General features: G+C 52.4%; 5 protein-coding genes across 6 annotated transcripts; 2 read left to right on the forward strand and 3 right to left on the reverse strand.

The window, feature by feature from the left end:
- The first annotated feature begins 2256 nt into the window (after window positions 1-2256).
- LOC9641939 (protein EXORDIUM-like 2) lies at window positions 2257-3554 on the forward strand. Its single transcript, XM_002960247.2, has one exon. The coding sequence runs from the start codon at window positions 2551-2553 to the stop codon at window positions 3526-3528; it is 978 nt and encodes a 325-aa protein (XP_002960293.2). The 5' UTR covers window positions 2257-2550; the 3' UTR covers window positions 3529-3554.
- Window positions 3456-5400, reverse strand: LOC9641940 (3'-5' exoribonuclease 1). 2 transcript variants are annotated; one of them, XR_002992174.1, is made up of 6 exons: window positions 4762-5400; window positions 4373-4548; window positions 3816-4315; window positions 3736-3762; window positions 3634-3676; window positions 3456-3524 (listed from the first exon to the last, which is right to left on the reverse strand). XR_002992174.1 is itself a non-coding variant. In XM_002960903.2 (5 exons), the coding sequence occupies exons 1-3, from the start codon at window positions 5302-5304 to the stop codon at window positions 3826-3828; spliced, it is 1209 nt and encodes a 402-aa protein (XP_002960949.2). In that variant the 5' UTR covers window positions 5305-5400; the 3' UTR covers window positions 3523-3676; window positions 3736-3762; window positions 3816-3825. The 2 variants fall into 2 exon arrangements, 1 of the variants encoding a protein (XP_002960949.2); XM_002960903.2 differs by having other exon boundaries at window positions 3523-3676.
- An 18-nt stretch (window positions 5401-5418) lies between these two features.
- Window positions 5419-6976, reverse strand: LOC9641941 (probable tetraacyldisaccharide 4'-kinase, mitochondrial). Its single transcript, XM_002960904.2, has 7 exons — window positions 6799-6976; window positions 6620-6743; window positions 6329-6565; window positions 6102-6251; window positions 5841-6053; window positions 5726-5785; window positions 5419-5663 (listed from the first exon to the last, which is right to left on the reverse strand). Exons 1-7 carry the CDS (start codon window positions 6831-6833, stop codon window positions 5463-5465), a joined length of 1020 nt encoding a protein of 339 aa, XP_002960950.2. The 5' UTR covers window positions 6834-6976; the 3' UTR covers window positions 5419-5462.
- A 41-nt stretch (window positions 6977-7017) lies between these two features.
- On the forward strand, window positions 7018-8298 carry LOC112347301 (DNA-directed RNA polymerase III subunit RPC9-like). Its single transcript, XM_024678003.1, has 4 exons — window positions 7018-7051; window positions 7113-7230; window positions 7309-7461; window positions 7878-8298. Exons 1-4 carry the CDS (start codon window positions 7044-7046, stop codon window positions 8073-8075), a joined length of 477 nt encoding a protein of 158 aa, XP_024533771.1. The 5' UTR covers window positions 7018-7043; the 3' UTR covers window positions 8076-8298.
- Window positions 8299-8730: 432 nt separating this feature from the next.
- Window positions 8731-10991, reverse strand: LOC9641440 (mitogen-activated protein kinase kinase kinase nsy-1). The gene is made up of 2 exons (XM_002960905.2): window positions 9182-10991; window positions 8731-9015 (listed from the first exon to the last, which is right to left on the reverse strand). Exons 1-2 carry the CDS (start codon window positions 10961-10963, stop codon window positions 8731-8733), a joined length of 2067 nt encoding a protein of 688 aa, XP_002960951.2. The 5' UTR covers window positions 10964-10991.
- Between the last annotated feature and the right edge of the window lie 1178 nt (window positions 10992-12169).

Genomic DNA, 12169 nt, shown 5'->3' on the forward strand with positions numbered 1-12169 from the left:
AAGCAGTATTGCGCATCATACTCAGGTCTACAAGATCTTGGTAAAGATATTTTGCCTCTTTTCTCTTATAGAAGCCCATAAATATTGAGAATCAAGACCCTCAGAAGAGCCAGTGCTGGTACCATCCCATTGGCTGCTGCATGCATCCCTCGTGAGCGTAAACACAATTGACACACCAACAAAGTGCCAGCCTACCAAGTTGCCAGAAAGCTGATGTTAAATCATGTGAATTCCTGGAATATTTTCCAGGGGCACTTTCAGAAAATTGGCCGAAGTACTATTTCGAGGTGAAAACAACCGGATCCACCATGTACGGAAATTGACACTCCAACAAGAAAGGAATTGATGGGTTCATTCCATGAAGAAGCAGAGCTACAGGGACTTGAATGATTCACGACTTTCATTGAGTGAGTACGGCATGTGAAACAATAGAAAAACACCTCTGCTATGAAACGAGTTATAGTACGGCAAAGGCATTAAAATACTTGAGATCTTCAGGCAATATCCCGGACCACCATGGAAACGACGAACGGTGCGACGCACCTAACAAAGAAACGGCTGCCATTCTTGACCAAATCCCACAGCAGCAACCTTTGAGCACGAGCTCCTAAAGTGAATAAGCGATTTGAGATCGCCGACTCTTTTTCAACAACTTCCAGCTTATAGAACCCTTGCAATGCCAGAGATCACCTTGAGATCAACCCTGTAAATTACATCACAAGTATGGTGGTGCTTTTACCATCCGTTGCATCAAGAAGTCAATCCATGGTCAATCTATAATCTTGAAGGTTTTATCATGCAACTTCTGCCACTCTACAATCAAGATTCTTATAGCAAGATTCGTAGGAGTTACAATGGAAGAGGAACAACGCTGAATCCCCACACCAAGGAACTTGACACAGGTACAGCTTGCACCACTTTTCATGGCACTTACTGGACAATGGACATTGATGTCGTCACTGTCGTCCGATATCTGCTGGAAGCCTGCCATGATAGGCTCTTTAGACAGTTCCCCGGCTCACGGCGCCAAGTTGCCCATCAACGCACACGACTGGCCATGCCAGCAGGGTTTGCACGAGCCATGAACCTCAGTACGCTATCAATCTTCTTCTTACCATTGAACTTGGTCCTGGCGTCGTCTCCACAAGTGGTTTGCACAGACAAAACAATACCATGATTCAAGAGCAGCAAACTTGCTGATTGGCTGTTCCTCGTGATCCTAAACCAAATGCCAGCTTCACAAGTTGCCCGAAAGTTGACGTTGAATCATGTGATTCCAGGAATGATTTCCAGAGCACTATGTAGAATTTTATCATCCTAGAGTTTCATAGGACACCCTTTGAGGGTGAAAACATCAACTCGCACCGCAGCAGGCACTAACACTACCAAAAGAAGAAGAACCAATCCAGTACGGAAATTGACACTCCAACAACAAGGACTTGCACAAAGATGATGTGTCCTTCTATGAATGAGCCATGCTACACGGGCTTGAATGATTGAGTGGACACTAGTGTCGAATCCAAGCCACAAAGTCCGGACCCATCCTCCCTCGTCAATCGGACCAATTTAGTACGGCTGGTGTCAAGTGAGTGTCAAGCAAAAGTGGAGGGGTCAATAGAAAACGAATTCCGTAGTTAGACCTCCCTTTGCCAATGAAACGAGTTCGAGGCGAAGGTCTTCAGGCAATATCCCAGGACACTTGGGCGACGAAATTGGACCATGCAGAGAAACGACGAATCGGACGATGCACCTAACAAACAAATGCTGTCCTCTTCTGATCCGGTGAGATCAGAAAACCAAGAAGTTTCGGGCTCACGGGAGCTCGCTGATCCCAAACCGATGGATCAATCATTGTCAGTCGAATCATCCATGACCAGGAAAATTTGGCAAGCCAGCTTTTATTCTCGATCGAATCGAATTTGATGACGTTCGCTTCTCGAATCAGTCAATCGCCCGAATTACTTCTTTCCCGGCAAAAAGGTTTTTAAAAATTTGAACTTTGAATGCAAGGATATTCCCCACTCCACGTCAGCGATCCGCCTGACAGCTGGTGTCGATAAGCTCGCCGAGAGCAATCATTGAAAAACCACGCGCAGGGTAACGGGCGGCCCGATCGCGCTCTACGTGTCCCCCGTGACAACTGGCCTCCATCTTGACGCTACAGTTTTCCTACTGTGGCATTCACCATGGCGCCAGGACAGGTGTCAGACATCCATTGGCCTCCCCGAGAAATTCGAATGCCAGGAACTTACTTTTAGGGCTCCTGGGCGTGTGATGGAAGCTAAGCTATGGCTGGCGCCACCGCCACCGACGCACCACTCCTCCTCCTCCTCTTTGCTCCACTGCGCGACAAAGTGCCATTAGCTTACCTACATTGGTGGCGTGGCGCTTTGTCTCGAGGTATATAAATCGCTGCAGGGAAGACGAGCTCGCTCGTTGTTTGTTTAATTCCTCCGTCTCCTCTCTCTCTCTCTCTCTCTTCTGTCCAGGGATTCCAATCGATCTTCTGGCAAGAAATACTTGAATTCTATCGATTCTCCTGCCACGGATATGCCGATCGTCGCAAAGCTCGCGCTCCTGCTGCTACTGGCGATCGCGGCCAGGGCCGGCGCCGCCCCCTCGATCGATCGCCGCGCCACTCGCCAGCTCCAGGAGCTCGTCCCCACCGCGCCGCTCGTCCTCGATTACCACGGCGGGCGATTGCTCACCGGCCGCGGCTGCCTCATGGTCTTCCTCGTCTGGTACGGCGATTTCACGCCCGCCCAGCAATCCATCATCGTCGACTTCCTCCACTCCTTCAACGCATCCAACACGGCCTCGCCGTCCACGTACGGATTCTGGAAAATAATCTCCACCTACACGGACGCCACATCCAACCGCGTCAAATCCTCGGTGCGCCTGGGCGGTCAGATCTCGGTGGGCATTCCGCTGGGGAAGAGCCTCCACCGCAGCGACATTCCGCGCGTAATCGCCACCGCGCTGGCCAGTGCCAAGCTGCCAGCTCACCAGAAATCCCTCTACGTCCTCCTCACCGCCGCCGACGTGGCGGTGGAGCGCTTCTGCATGGACAGCTGCGCCACCCACTCCTACTTGAACGGCTCATTAGCCACGCGAGGACCCCGGCTTCCGTACGCCTGGGTGGGCAATTCGGCCACCCAGTGCCCGGGCATGTGCGCCTGGCCATTCGCGCTACCCCAGTACGGACCCCGAGATAGCCAGCCACTCGTCCCGCCGAATGCTGACGTGGGCATGGACGGCATAGTGATCAACCTGGCGCTCATGCTGGCCGGCGCCGCCACCAATCCATTCGGCGATGGTTACTACCAGGGTGACGCTAGCGTCCCATTAGAGTCCGGTACGGCGTGTACGGGAATCTTCGGTACTGGATCGTACCCCGGCTATCCTGGAGAGTTGCTCGTCGATAAAACCAGCGGGAGTAGCTACAATGCGCAAGGTTTGGATGGCAGGAAGTTTTTGCTGCCGGCTGTGTGGAGCCCCGGGCTCAAGCAGTGCTCCACGGGATTCTAAGATATATAGAGTTTCGCCAAAGTAACAAAAAAAAAGTTAGATACAGGATAGGTGGGTTTGAAGGAATGAGAAAAAACTTGTGAATCTTTGAAGGTTGTGACATACCCCATTTGGTTTGTTTCCTTCTGTTTTCCTGCTTCACGGGATCCTGGAAAGAAAGTTTCAAGTGAACTTGTACAGAAAACTTCTAAATGTTTATACTCATACCATTTGGTTGTGAAACTTTGCGAGATCCTGGAGAGGAAAGTTTGATCTAGAGTGAAACATGAAAGTTGAGACGGACATACCATGCTGATGTCATGACTTTGCGGGTGATGGTGAGTGTTGCTCCGGAGGATTCATCCATTCGAAGTACGTGCATTTGCCACCCTCGGTGAGCGTCCAGTTGCCGCAGGACAGGAAGAACTTGCCTTGGTTCGGCCCGGCCTTTCTCACAAGTCTCGTCTTGCACTTTACCCCGCAGTAGCAAAGGTTATCTGCGCCGACGGTGATGCTCGTCTCGTCGATGTCACTGCTGCGTGGAAGAGCCTCGAGGATTTTCTTCAGCTTTGGCATGAACTCCGAGCTGATATTCGTGATGGCTGGCTTCCGGGAGCTCTGATGCTGGGTGAACCCGATCTGCATCCCGCGTCTCACGAGCTCCATTGCAAGCGAGGCGGTGTTCTTCGCGTCATCGAGACCACAGTGCTCTCGCCCTTGCCATTGCAGCCCGGCATGCTGCACAGCCTTTTTCAAGTTGAACTTGTCGCCAAACTTCTCCTGGAAACAAGACTTGAGATTTATCCACCTGCAAAGAGTTATAAGTAAGCTCAGGAAAGGAAAGATCCAAGCACTGGCGTCATACTTGTTGAAGTAGGACGGCTTCGTCAGACCCTTCAGCCGGCACTCAAAATCGAGCATGACTTTGCAGTCCCAGTCCGTCCAAGTTATCACCCCAAATCTCTTGCTCTTGACGCCTTTATCTTCAAGCCACTTGTCATGCTTGACCAAAGCCTCGGCCAAAGCCATTCCATTATCAACCTGGACAAGAAAGAAAAAACCTATAGCGTGAGCACGGAGAAAAAAAAAACTCGAAGAAACGAACTAAACTACGAGCAAACGAACGAACTATTCTACAAGGAAAACGAACTAAACTACGATCAAAACGAACTAAAATACGAGCAAAGATGAAATAAACTACAAGCAAACTGCGAACTAAACTACGAGCAAAGATGAAGGGTGATGCATCGAAACCTGGGTCTGCTCAATACCGGTAAGCCGCTTGCAAAAATCCGTGAGCTGGGGATTGAATGTGGGCTTGACATACGTCTGGAAGCTATCCTCCACTGATAAAGAATGCACCGCGACCAGGACCGAAGGAAACTCGATGATCTCCTGCGGGAAGAACACGGTCGAGTCGCACGTTGCCTCGAAATCGATCACCACAAAGTAGTCGAAAGCCTGCTCCACAAGTTTCTGATCTATAGAAACTTCTCCATATTTCTTGGACGACGAACTTCTAGCGTTTTCTTTGATCTCTCTCTGTTCCTGCGAGGCCTCCCTCAAAATCTCGCCCACTACCAGGTCTCCTACACGGCCATCCTCCGGCAAAAAATCCCCAGGCGTCTTTCTAGCGCTATCCGCCGCATCTGACGAAGAAATCTTACACTCGACCGCTACTACGCTCGATTGGAATCGCAAGCCGCTATAGCCGAATCGCGCACTATGAAAACTATGCCCGAGGAGCCGTCTCGCTAGCAGAAGCTCGCGGCATATCACCATTCTCTCCGCATTCATGAGCGCTCAAGCCGCCATTGCGTACCTCGCGATTCATCCAGCCTCCATTTCCCAGCCAGACCTAGCCATGGCCCAAAAACCCTAAACCTCCGACTAAAAGAGAATCTTTTCAAATGTATGAATCGCACGGCTCACATTAAATCCTCAATGTAATTTTCCTAATTGGCCATGGTATTCGCGAGCAAATCCATGAAATCTTGCGAATTTATCACCTTAAGAGCCGAGCACAGCACCAAAACTTCGTGACGCTTCCACAATTCGGGGTGTCGCAAGTAATCCTTTTCAGATGTTACAGCAACTACGACCTCGCGAGTGCTTTTCTTCAGCTCTAAAATCTTTTCCTCCATAGCCACCATGTCCTGGAAGTTAGCCACGAAATCACCGAACATGGTTGGACAATACTAAGAAAAAATCAGCACACCTCCGCTTGAAATATATGGTGATCATTATAATCCAGTCTGTGAACTTCCGAAGGTCCAAGCTATCCATAAACGAAGTTCTATCATCGCCAAGGATTCGAGGTAAACTAGTGATACCTGAACGAGGCAGAGAGACATGGAGTCCGGGCATCCCACACCGGAGATGCAAACAACCACGGCACCCTCGACAGAAGTTAATGCAAGCGATCGATCTTGTGACGGGCAGAAAAACTGTTGCGGAGCCATCTCGGAGAAGGCAAAAACTGGCTTTGATCCATCCAAATGGCCTTCCAGGATGGATACAATGGCTCCGAGTCTTTTTGTCGAAACCTGAAAGAAAAGTACTCGTTACTGAAAGAACCGAGGTTTGGAGCTTACAAGGTTTGCGTGGTGAACGACGATAACTTGGGCTCGTCGTAGAGAATCAAGAGGTTCACGCAGAGGGCCCCAAGGGATCATCCTCTCGTTTCCAAACAGTGTCACGGCATTCACCATGACAATCTCAACGTCCCTTGCTATCCTGAGATGCTGTCAAATGCCAAAGAGAAGGAGAAAAGAAGAGAAGGAAAGTGAGACCTCGTCTATGCGAACTTAAGCAAACAAACCTGCATACCATCATCAAGAATGGCAACTCCAATCTCAGAGTTTCTAGACCAAGCCCGTGGATTGCCTCCAAAGTCGATCAACTTGGCAAGCGATCTTCTTCTGGCCGTGTCCTGCTTGCCACACTGCTCCAGAATCGAAAGCGCGGATTTCACCCTGTCAGCTCCAACTCCAAGCCTGACGGGAGAGCCTTGAAAATGCTTCCCCAGCATTCGAGCTTCATCCCCACCTCCATATCCCTGCTCAGTTCCAGCAAGATGAATGCTGGAAAAAACGAAACTAGAAGGTTGTACCCTTGTGAGAACAATTGGATTGATTCCAGCGTAAACGAAGCACCATGCAAGAAACTCCGCCATGGGTGTCTTCCCATTTCCGCCCCAAGTCACATTTCCAACGCTCACAACCGGCACCGGCAGTCTGGATGGAAGCGCAAGCTCTCTATCGAAACTAGGAGCGAAAGCAATTCAATTACCTCGTTGCCCGAAAAATTCCTGCATCGTAGAGCATTCGCCGGGCGCGCACCACTGCAGCGTACACCGAGCTGGACACCCGCAGTAGCGGAGAAATGCGGCGCTCCAGGAGCGGCAAGCTGCGGGCATCGGAGGCAGCGGCAATGCGCACGACCGCATCGCGCAATCGCTTCTTCTCCCGCGCTGCTATGATCATAAACCCTAAAAAAATAAAGATTTAGGGTTCTTGAGCGCAAAAGGCCTAGCGATGAAAATGTAAGCGCAACGTCTGCGAATCGTGTGGTGGGTTTGACTGGCTTGAATCGCTGTTGGGCAGCATCGAGGCGCACACTGGAATCCTCAGCAACCTCGAGGTGCTGGATTTGCTGCGCAAGCGAGGAGCCGACCAGGGTTTTGCGGGAGCTGTGAGTACCGTAACGCAGTCCGAGCTCAAGGTAAAGAAAGCCACAGAACTTGTGTGAGTAAGAGAATTAGAGAGCACTGATCGATCGATGGTTTTTGCGAGCTTCTAGGTGTACGACTATCTCATCCACACGCCCGCTGCCACACAGTCCCGAGAGAGCTTGGCGAAGCTATCCAAAGAGCCCCTGGCAGCCCGGCTACTCAGGCCGGAACGCTTGCAAGTCGCGAACTTACGCCCAGCTTCCGCTGTGGAAGTTCATCTGGTAAGACATCTCTTCACTCAGAGACAGAGACGAGAAAGATCTCTCTCTCTCTCTCTCTCTCTCTCTGGTAGACTCATCTCTCTGGCTCTTTGTCTGGTTGATCTCTCTCTCTCTGGTAGACGTATCGTCTCATCTTTCGCTCTCCTCTCTCTCGGTGGGAGTTCTTCTGGTGAGACGTCCTTGCTTCTTTCTCTCTCTGGTAGCCGTATCGTCTCATCTCCGGTATCGCTTTGGTAGACGTCTCGTCTCGTCTATCTCTTTCTCTCTCCCTCTCTGGAAGATCAGTAGCAATTTGCACCCAGGAAATGCAAGGTTCATGCACGAGACAGCCACTAGACATGGATCGACAGAAACTTTCATATATCTTTGTTTAGAGTCTCCAAGCATGAGCAGTGACGACCAGCTCTGTCAAACAGATTGTCGAGGATATCCAAAACAGGTTCACCGACGAGGAAGTGGAGGAGCTCGTCAGCCGCGTGAACCAAGTACTGCCCGCGCCCGCTCCATCTTCGGCTGCTCCTGAGGCACAAGGGGCAGCAGCAGCAGCGCTTGACATCGATCCGGATGATGACGACGCCCAATTAATGGACTGGACGACGCAGCCAACGCTATAAACTCCGGAGAGCAAGGGAGGACTTCCGTCACAGAGAGAGAGAGAGAGAGAGAGAACTATTCCTTGCTCTGATTTTGATATATAGATTTGATCCTGTCCTCCATCTTTGTAGCTAAACTCCACTCCACTTGAGAGAGACACAGAGAGAGAGAGAGAGAGAGAGCTATTCCTTGCTCCGATTTTGATATATAGATTTGATCCTGTCCTCCATCTTTGTAGCTAAACTCCACTCCACTTGAGGAAGAAATTGGAAGAAGGGGAATAAAAAACTGGACAAAGGAAGAGGGACAGACAGACAGAGCTAACAGGTTCGCTGTGTTTGGTGCGTGTGTAGGTTACAGAAGCAGCAGCAAAACAGAGCAGTGTATGCGACAGAGCACGATATGGATGAGAAGAAAACAAGAGTGGAGACTTCGCCGGATGATCCAAATCCAAAGCACCGTCGCTAAGCAAGCGCAAGCGCAGTCGCGTTAGCTTAGTCGCGTAATCCGGGGGGGCGACGGTGGCGGTGGCGGGGCGTGTTGTGATGATGGATGGATCGCAGTTTCCTCATGAGGCAAGCAAGGGAAAAAAGGAGCGAGCCAATTGCAGCCACGCTCGCCAAGGGCCAACATTGCAACAAACAAAAGCGAAAACCGAAAGGCCAGCAAAGCCAACTAGAGCTCGCTTGCAGCTCGCTCGCTCGCTTCGTATCGCTTTTGCCATCGCCCAAAAGCGGTGCGTTGTGTTTTCCCGGCTAGCGTTACGAGTTTTAATGGTACCAGCAGCGCGCAGAGCCTTATAGCGACACTCGTGACACGGCGGCGAGCGAGAGGTGCGCGAATGAGATGTGCACAAAGTGCAAGTTGCAAGTTGCAAGGCCCCGGGAGAGCGAAAGTTTCTCGCTCCGTCGCAGAGGAAAAAGATAAACGGCGAAAAAGCGCGGGCTGGCCGCTTGCGCGCTTCAGGTTGAGGGATCCAGATCTGAGAACGAAACAGCTCCGCCCGCGCGCAGAATCAGAGCAGAGGAAAATTTTGCGATCGCGGTTTTATCCGCCCACGCACGGTTCCTTCCTTCGCACGCGCCAAGCGCGCGAAACCAAACAAGCGCCAAGAACCCTAAAAAACAGGGGGGGGCCAAAGAGTACTACTGTTTTTACGGTTGGAAGACAAGGATTTTCTTTTACTTTTCTTTTTCTTCCTCCATCTTCTTGACGAGGAATCAAACAGAAGCAAGAACAATGCGAGACGCTTCCGGCTCTTGCACTCCACGCATGAATCCGGCAATCCTAGCTCATCATCGCCGTCAGCGGCAGCAATGATCCACCTCCCTCGTCGCCTCCTCCGCTTCTTCTTCTTCTTCCTGGATCGATTCTTCTTCCTCCGCCGGGGCGGCGGATCTTTCCCGCATTGCCAAGGGCGGCGATCGGATCTGGAGGAGGAGGAGGAGCCGGGGGGGAATCCAATCCGGTGGCCTTCTTGTTGGAGCAAACTCGCGCGGTAGAATTTCGGTTGTGGATTCGTCCACGCCCAAAACTCGTAACAGAAAACCAAACCGCAAGAAGACGAAGAAGTCGAGGAAGAAGAGGCCTCTTCCTCGGCATGATCCACCGGCGATGATTCCAAACTCCTCACACCCTTTTCTTCTTCTTCTTCTTCTTCCTCTTGATCTTCCACCTCGAGCTCCACTTCCACCGCTTTGCGCTCATCATCATCGCTGCTGGCATCGACAACCTCGCCATCCTCCCCGGACTCGAAATCCGAGAGGAGATTGAATGGGTCCGGGAGATTCCAGTTGTTTCCCCCTTGCGGCGATCGCACAACGATCCACTTGCCCCCCGCGGAGCTCGGGCTCATCCCCGGATCGCTCCCGTGACCCTGATCATCCCAGTTGCCGCAAACTTCCAATCTGGGACGAACCAATCGCCGCCTCTCCGCGACTCCTTTCTCCTCCTCCTCCTCCGCCACCACCGGCATCTCCGCCAGGAGCTTGGTAATCTGGACGCTGTCCAAATCCCCTGCGCTAGCTCGCCGCGGCGCCGCGATCAGCGACGGCGATGGCGATTCCATGGCCTCCATCACAAATGGGTGCTGGAGGAGCTGGGCGCTCGTCCACCGCTCCCGGGGATCCCTCCTCAGGCAATTCATCACGAAATCCTTGCCCTGCTCGGACAGCCACCGCGGCAGCTCGGGCAGCTCCTCGCTACACCCGATCCGGTAGAGCGCCGAGAATGTGTGCTTGACATCGCCCCAGGGCGCGCGGCCGGTGATCATCTCCAGAACCGTGCATCCCAGCGACCAGATGTCCGAGGCCGTGCCCTGTTCTTCCTGCCGGACCACCTCGGGCGCCATCCACAGCGGCGTCCCCTTGATCATGGGCGATTGCTGGTGGTGCTGGTAGGGGGCGGCGCCGCTCAGGCGCTTGGCGGCGCCGAAGTCCGCGAGCTTGACGCCGGTGGCGCCGACGAGGACGTTCTTCCCCTTGATGTCGCAGTGCACGATCCCGCGCCGGTGGAGGAAGTCGAGGCCTTCGAGGATCCCCCGGGTGTAGATCCTCGCCAGGGATTCGTGGAGCTTGCCGCCCAGCTTGGCCATGAGATCGGCGATGCTGCCGCCGGGCATGTACTCGAGGAAGACGCTGCGCACCGGCTGCCCCGATTCCGCCGAGCTCGACCACGCCGATCCCAGGCACTTGACGATCCGGGGAGAGGATTGGAGGCTCTGGAGGATCGACAGCTCGTTTTCCAGCGCCAGCAGCGCGCCATCGCTGGACCGCCCGCCGCTACACTCGGTCGATTTCACCGCGAACAGATCCCCTGTTTCGTTGTCCACCGCCAAATTCACGCTGCCGAAGGCCCCCGCGCCGATGAGACCGCCGCACACCCACGACCTCACGACCCGATCGGCCATAGCCGTCAAGAACGAGCGCCAACGCTCTTCACTCTTCTCTCGCTCAGTTCTTTCTCATTCGAGGGCTTGAAAGAAATATACGACGAGAAAAAGAGTTAAAAAACCAAGCGGGTTTACTTGCCCTTTTACCCCCTTGATCCACCCCGAATATTTTGGGGAATCCGACCGAAGGCACTCCTTCTCTGGCGGGGAAAAGCATCAGGATAGATTCGCCGCCACGCTCAGGTAATGCGTGCCACGTGGCGGGCCCGGGTTCGTTTCAAAGGGCCAACGCGGCTCCCATTGGACGGCAATTGGCGGCGGCTCTCTTGATTGGCCACTCGGCACAAAGATCAACCACTGTACCTACCAGTGGCCGCGCCTCACCGGCTTTTAACAGGGGGAGGCTCTGTTTTAGGGCGCAGCAAAGGACGGCAGCCAATAGAAACGATTACACTATTACACGACGTCTGGTGTGGTGGTGTGGAAAGATTCGATTTAGATGCTTGCTACATGGCCATGAAGGGAACTGGAAAGATTCGATTTAGATGCTTGCTACATGGCCATGAAGGGAACTACGTGCGAGAGCGTGAGCTGTGTTTTCTGTGTCGCCACTCTCGCGCCAGCCCAGCCTCAATTCCACCGGTGGACGGGATGGACGAAGGTGGTGCGCTCCTCGTCGAGGTAAATTGATCGAAGATTTCTTCTGCTATCTATATCTGCAACAAAACAAACCACGCCTCAAAGCAAGGAATTAAAAGCAAAAGTAAATTAAAAAAAATTAAAGAGAAAAAAGGACGAGAAAAAAACAAAAAAGTAAAGAAGCCCCTTTGGCGCTCGTGTGCTTGCTTGCTACGGGTCAACTTTGCTGGGACTTTGCTTCACGTTAAATGACAGGGTAACCCCAGCGCAGCTTGATTGAAATTTTCAGAGGAGCGCCATCGCAAGCTAAGAATGGCAAGCTTGTTGGGGATAAGACGAAAAGGTCCGACGCTCGCTTTTCACGAATATAAACAGAGAGAATCAGATATGGATTTACCAAAATCGCGAGCTACCAATAGTGTTGGCAACAATCGTGTGCCATATTTAACAAGCGGACGATTAGCCAATCACACGCCGTAAACTCTTCCCCGCCGTGCGCGCCAATGCCGAGCAACTGCCAATCACAGTGGCCGAGGGCCCAATCCAATTGGCCCTGGCGCGTAGCCAATCACGGGAAATAACGAC

The sequence above is a fragment of the Selaginella moellendorffii genome, unplaced genomic scaffold, assembly GCF_000143415.4.
Source record: "Selaginella moellendorffii unplaced genomic scaffold, v1.0 SELMOscaffold_0, whole genome shotgun sequence".
Lineage (NCBI taxonomy): Eukaryota > Viridiplantae > Streptophyta > Lycopodiopsida > Selaginellales > Selaginellaceae > Selaginella > Selaginella moellendorffii.

What these genes read in the sequence shown, in the direction of transcription:
- LOC9641939 (XM_002960247.2), top strand. Translation starts at nt 2,551, where the DNA reads ATGCCGATCGTCGCAAAGCTCGCGCTCCTGCTGCTACTGGCGATCGCG.
- LOC9641940 (XM_002960903.2), bottom strand. Translation starts at nt 5,304, where the DNA reads ATGAATGCGGAGAGAATGGTGATATGCCGCGAGCTTCTGCTAGCGAGA. An exon ending in CCGGTATTGAGCAGACCCAG is followed by an intron (nt 4,549 to 4,761) that starts GTTTCGATGCAT and finishes TTTCTTGTCCAG; the next exon opens with GTTGATAATGGAATGGCTTT. An exon ending in AAGCCGTCCTACTTCAACAA is followed by an intron (nt 4,316 to 4,372) that starts GTATGACGCCAG and finishes AACTCTTTGCAG; the next exon opens with GTGGATAAATCTCAAGTCTT.
- LOC9641941 (XM_002960904.2), bottom strand. Translation starts at nt 6,833, where the DNA reads ATGCTCTACGATGCAGGAATTTTTCGGGCAACGAG. An exon ending in GGAATTTTTCGGGCAACGAG is followed by an intron (nt 6,744 to 6,798) that starts GTAATTGAATTG and finishes GCTTCCATCCAG; the next exon opens with ACTGCCGGTGCCGGTTGTGA. An exon ending in ACCATATATTTCAAGCGGAG is followed by an intron (nt 5,664 to 5,725) that starts GTGTGCTGATTT and finishes GCTAACTTCCAG; the next exon opens with GACATGGTGGCTATGGAGGA.
- LOC112347301 (XM_024678003.1), top strand. An exon ending in TAACGCAGTCCGAGCTCAAG is followed by an intron (nt 7,231 to 7,308) that starts GTAAAGAAAGCC and finishes GCGAGCTTCTAG; the next exon opens with GTGTACGACTATCTCATCCA. An exon ending in CCGCTGTGGAAGTTCATCTG is followed by an intron (nt 7,462 to 7,877) that starts GTAAGACATCTC and finishes TCTGTCAAACAG; the next exon opens with ATTGTCGAGGATATCCAAAA.
- LOC9641440 (XM_002960905.2), bottom strand. Translation starts at nt 10,963, where the DNA reads ATGGCCGATCGGGTCGTGAGGTCGTGGGTGTGCGGCGGTCTCATCGGC. An exon ending in GTACTCTTTGGCCCCCCCCT is followed by an intron (nt 9,016 to 9,181) that starts GTTTTTTAGGGT and finishes CTCAACCTGAAG; the next exon opens with CGCGCAAGCGGCCAGCCCGC.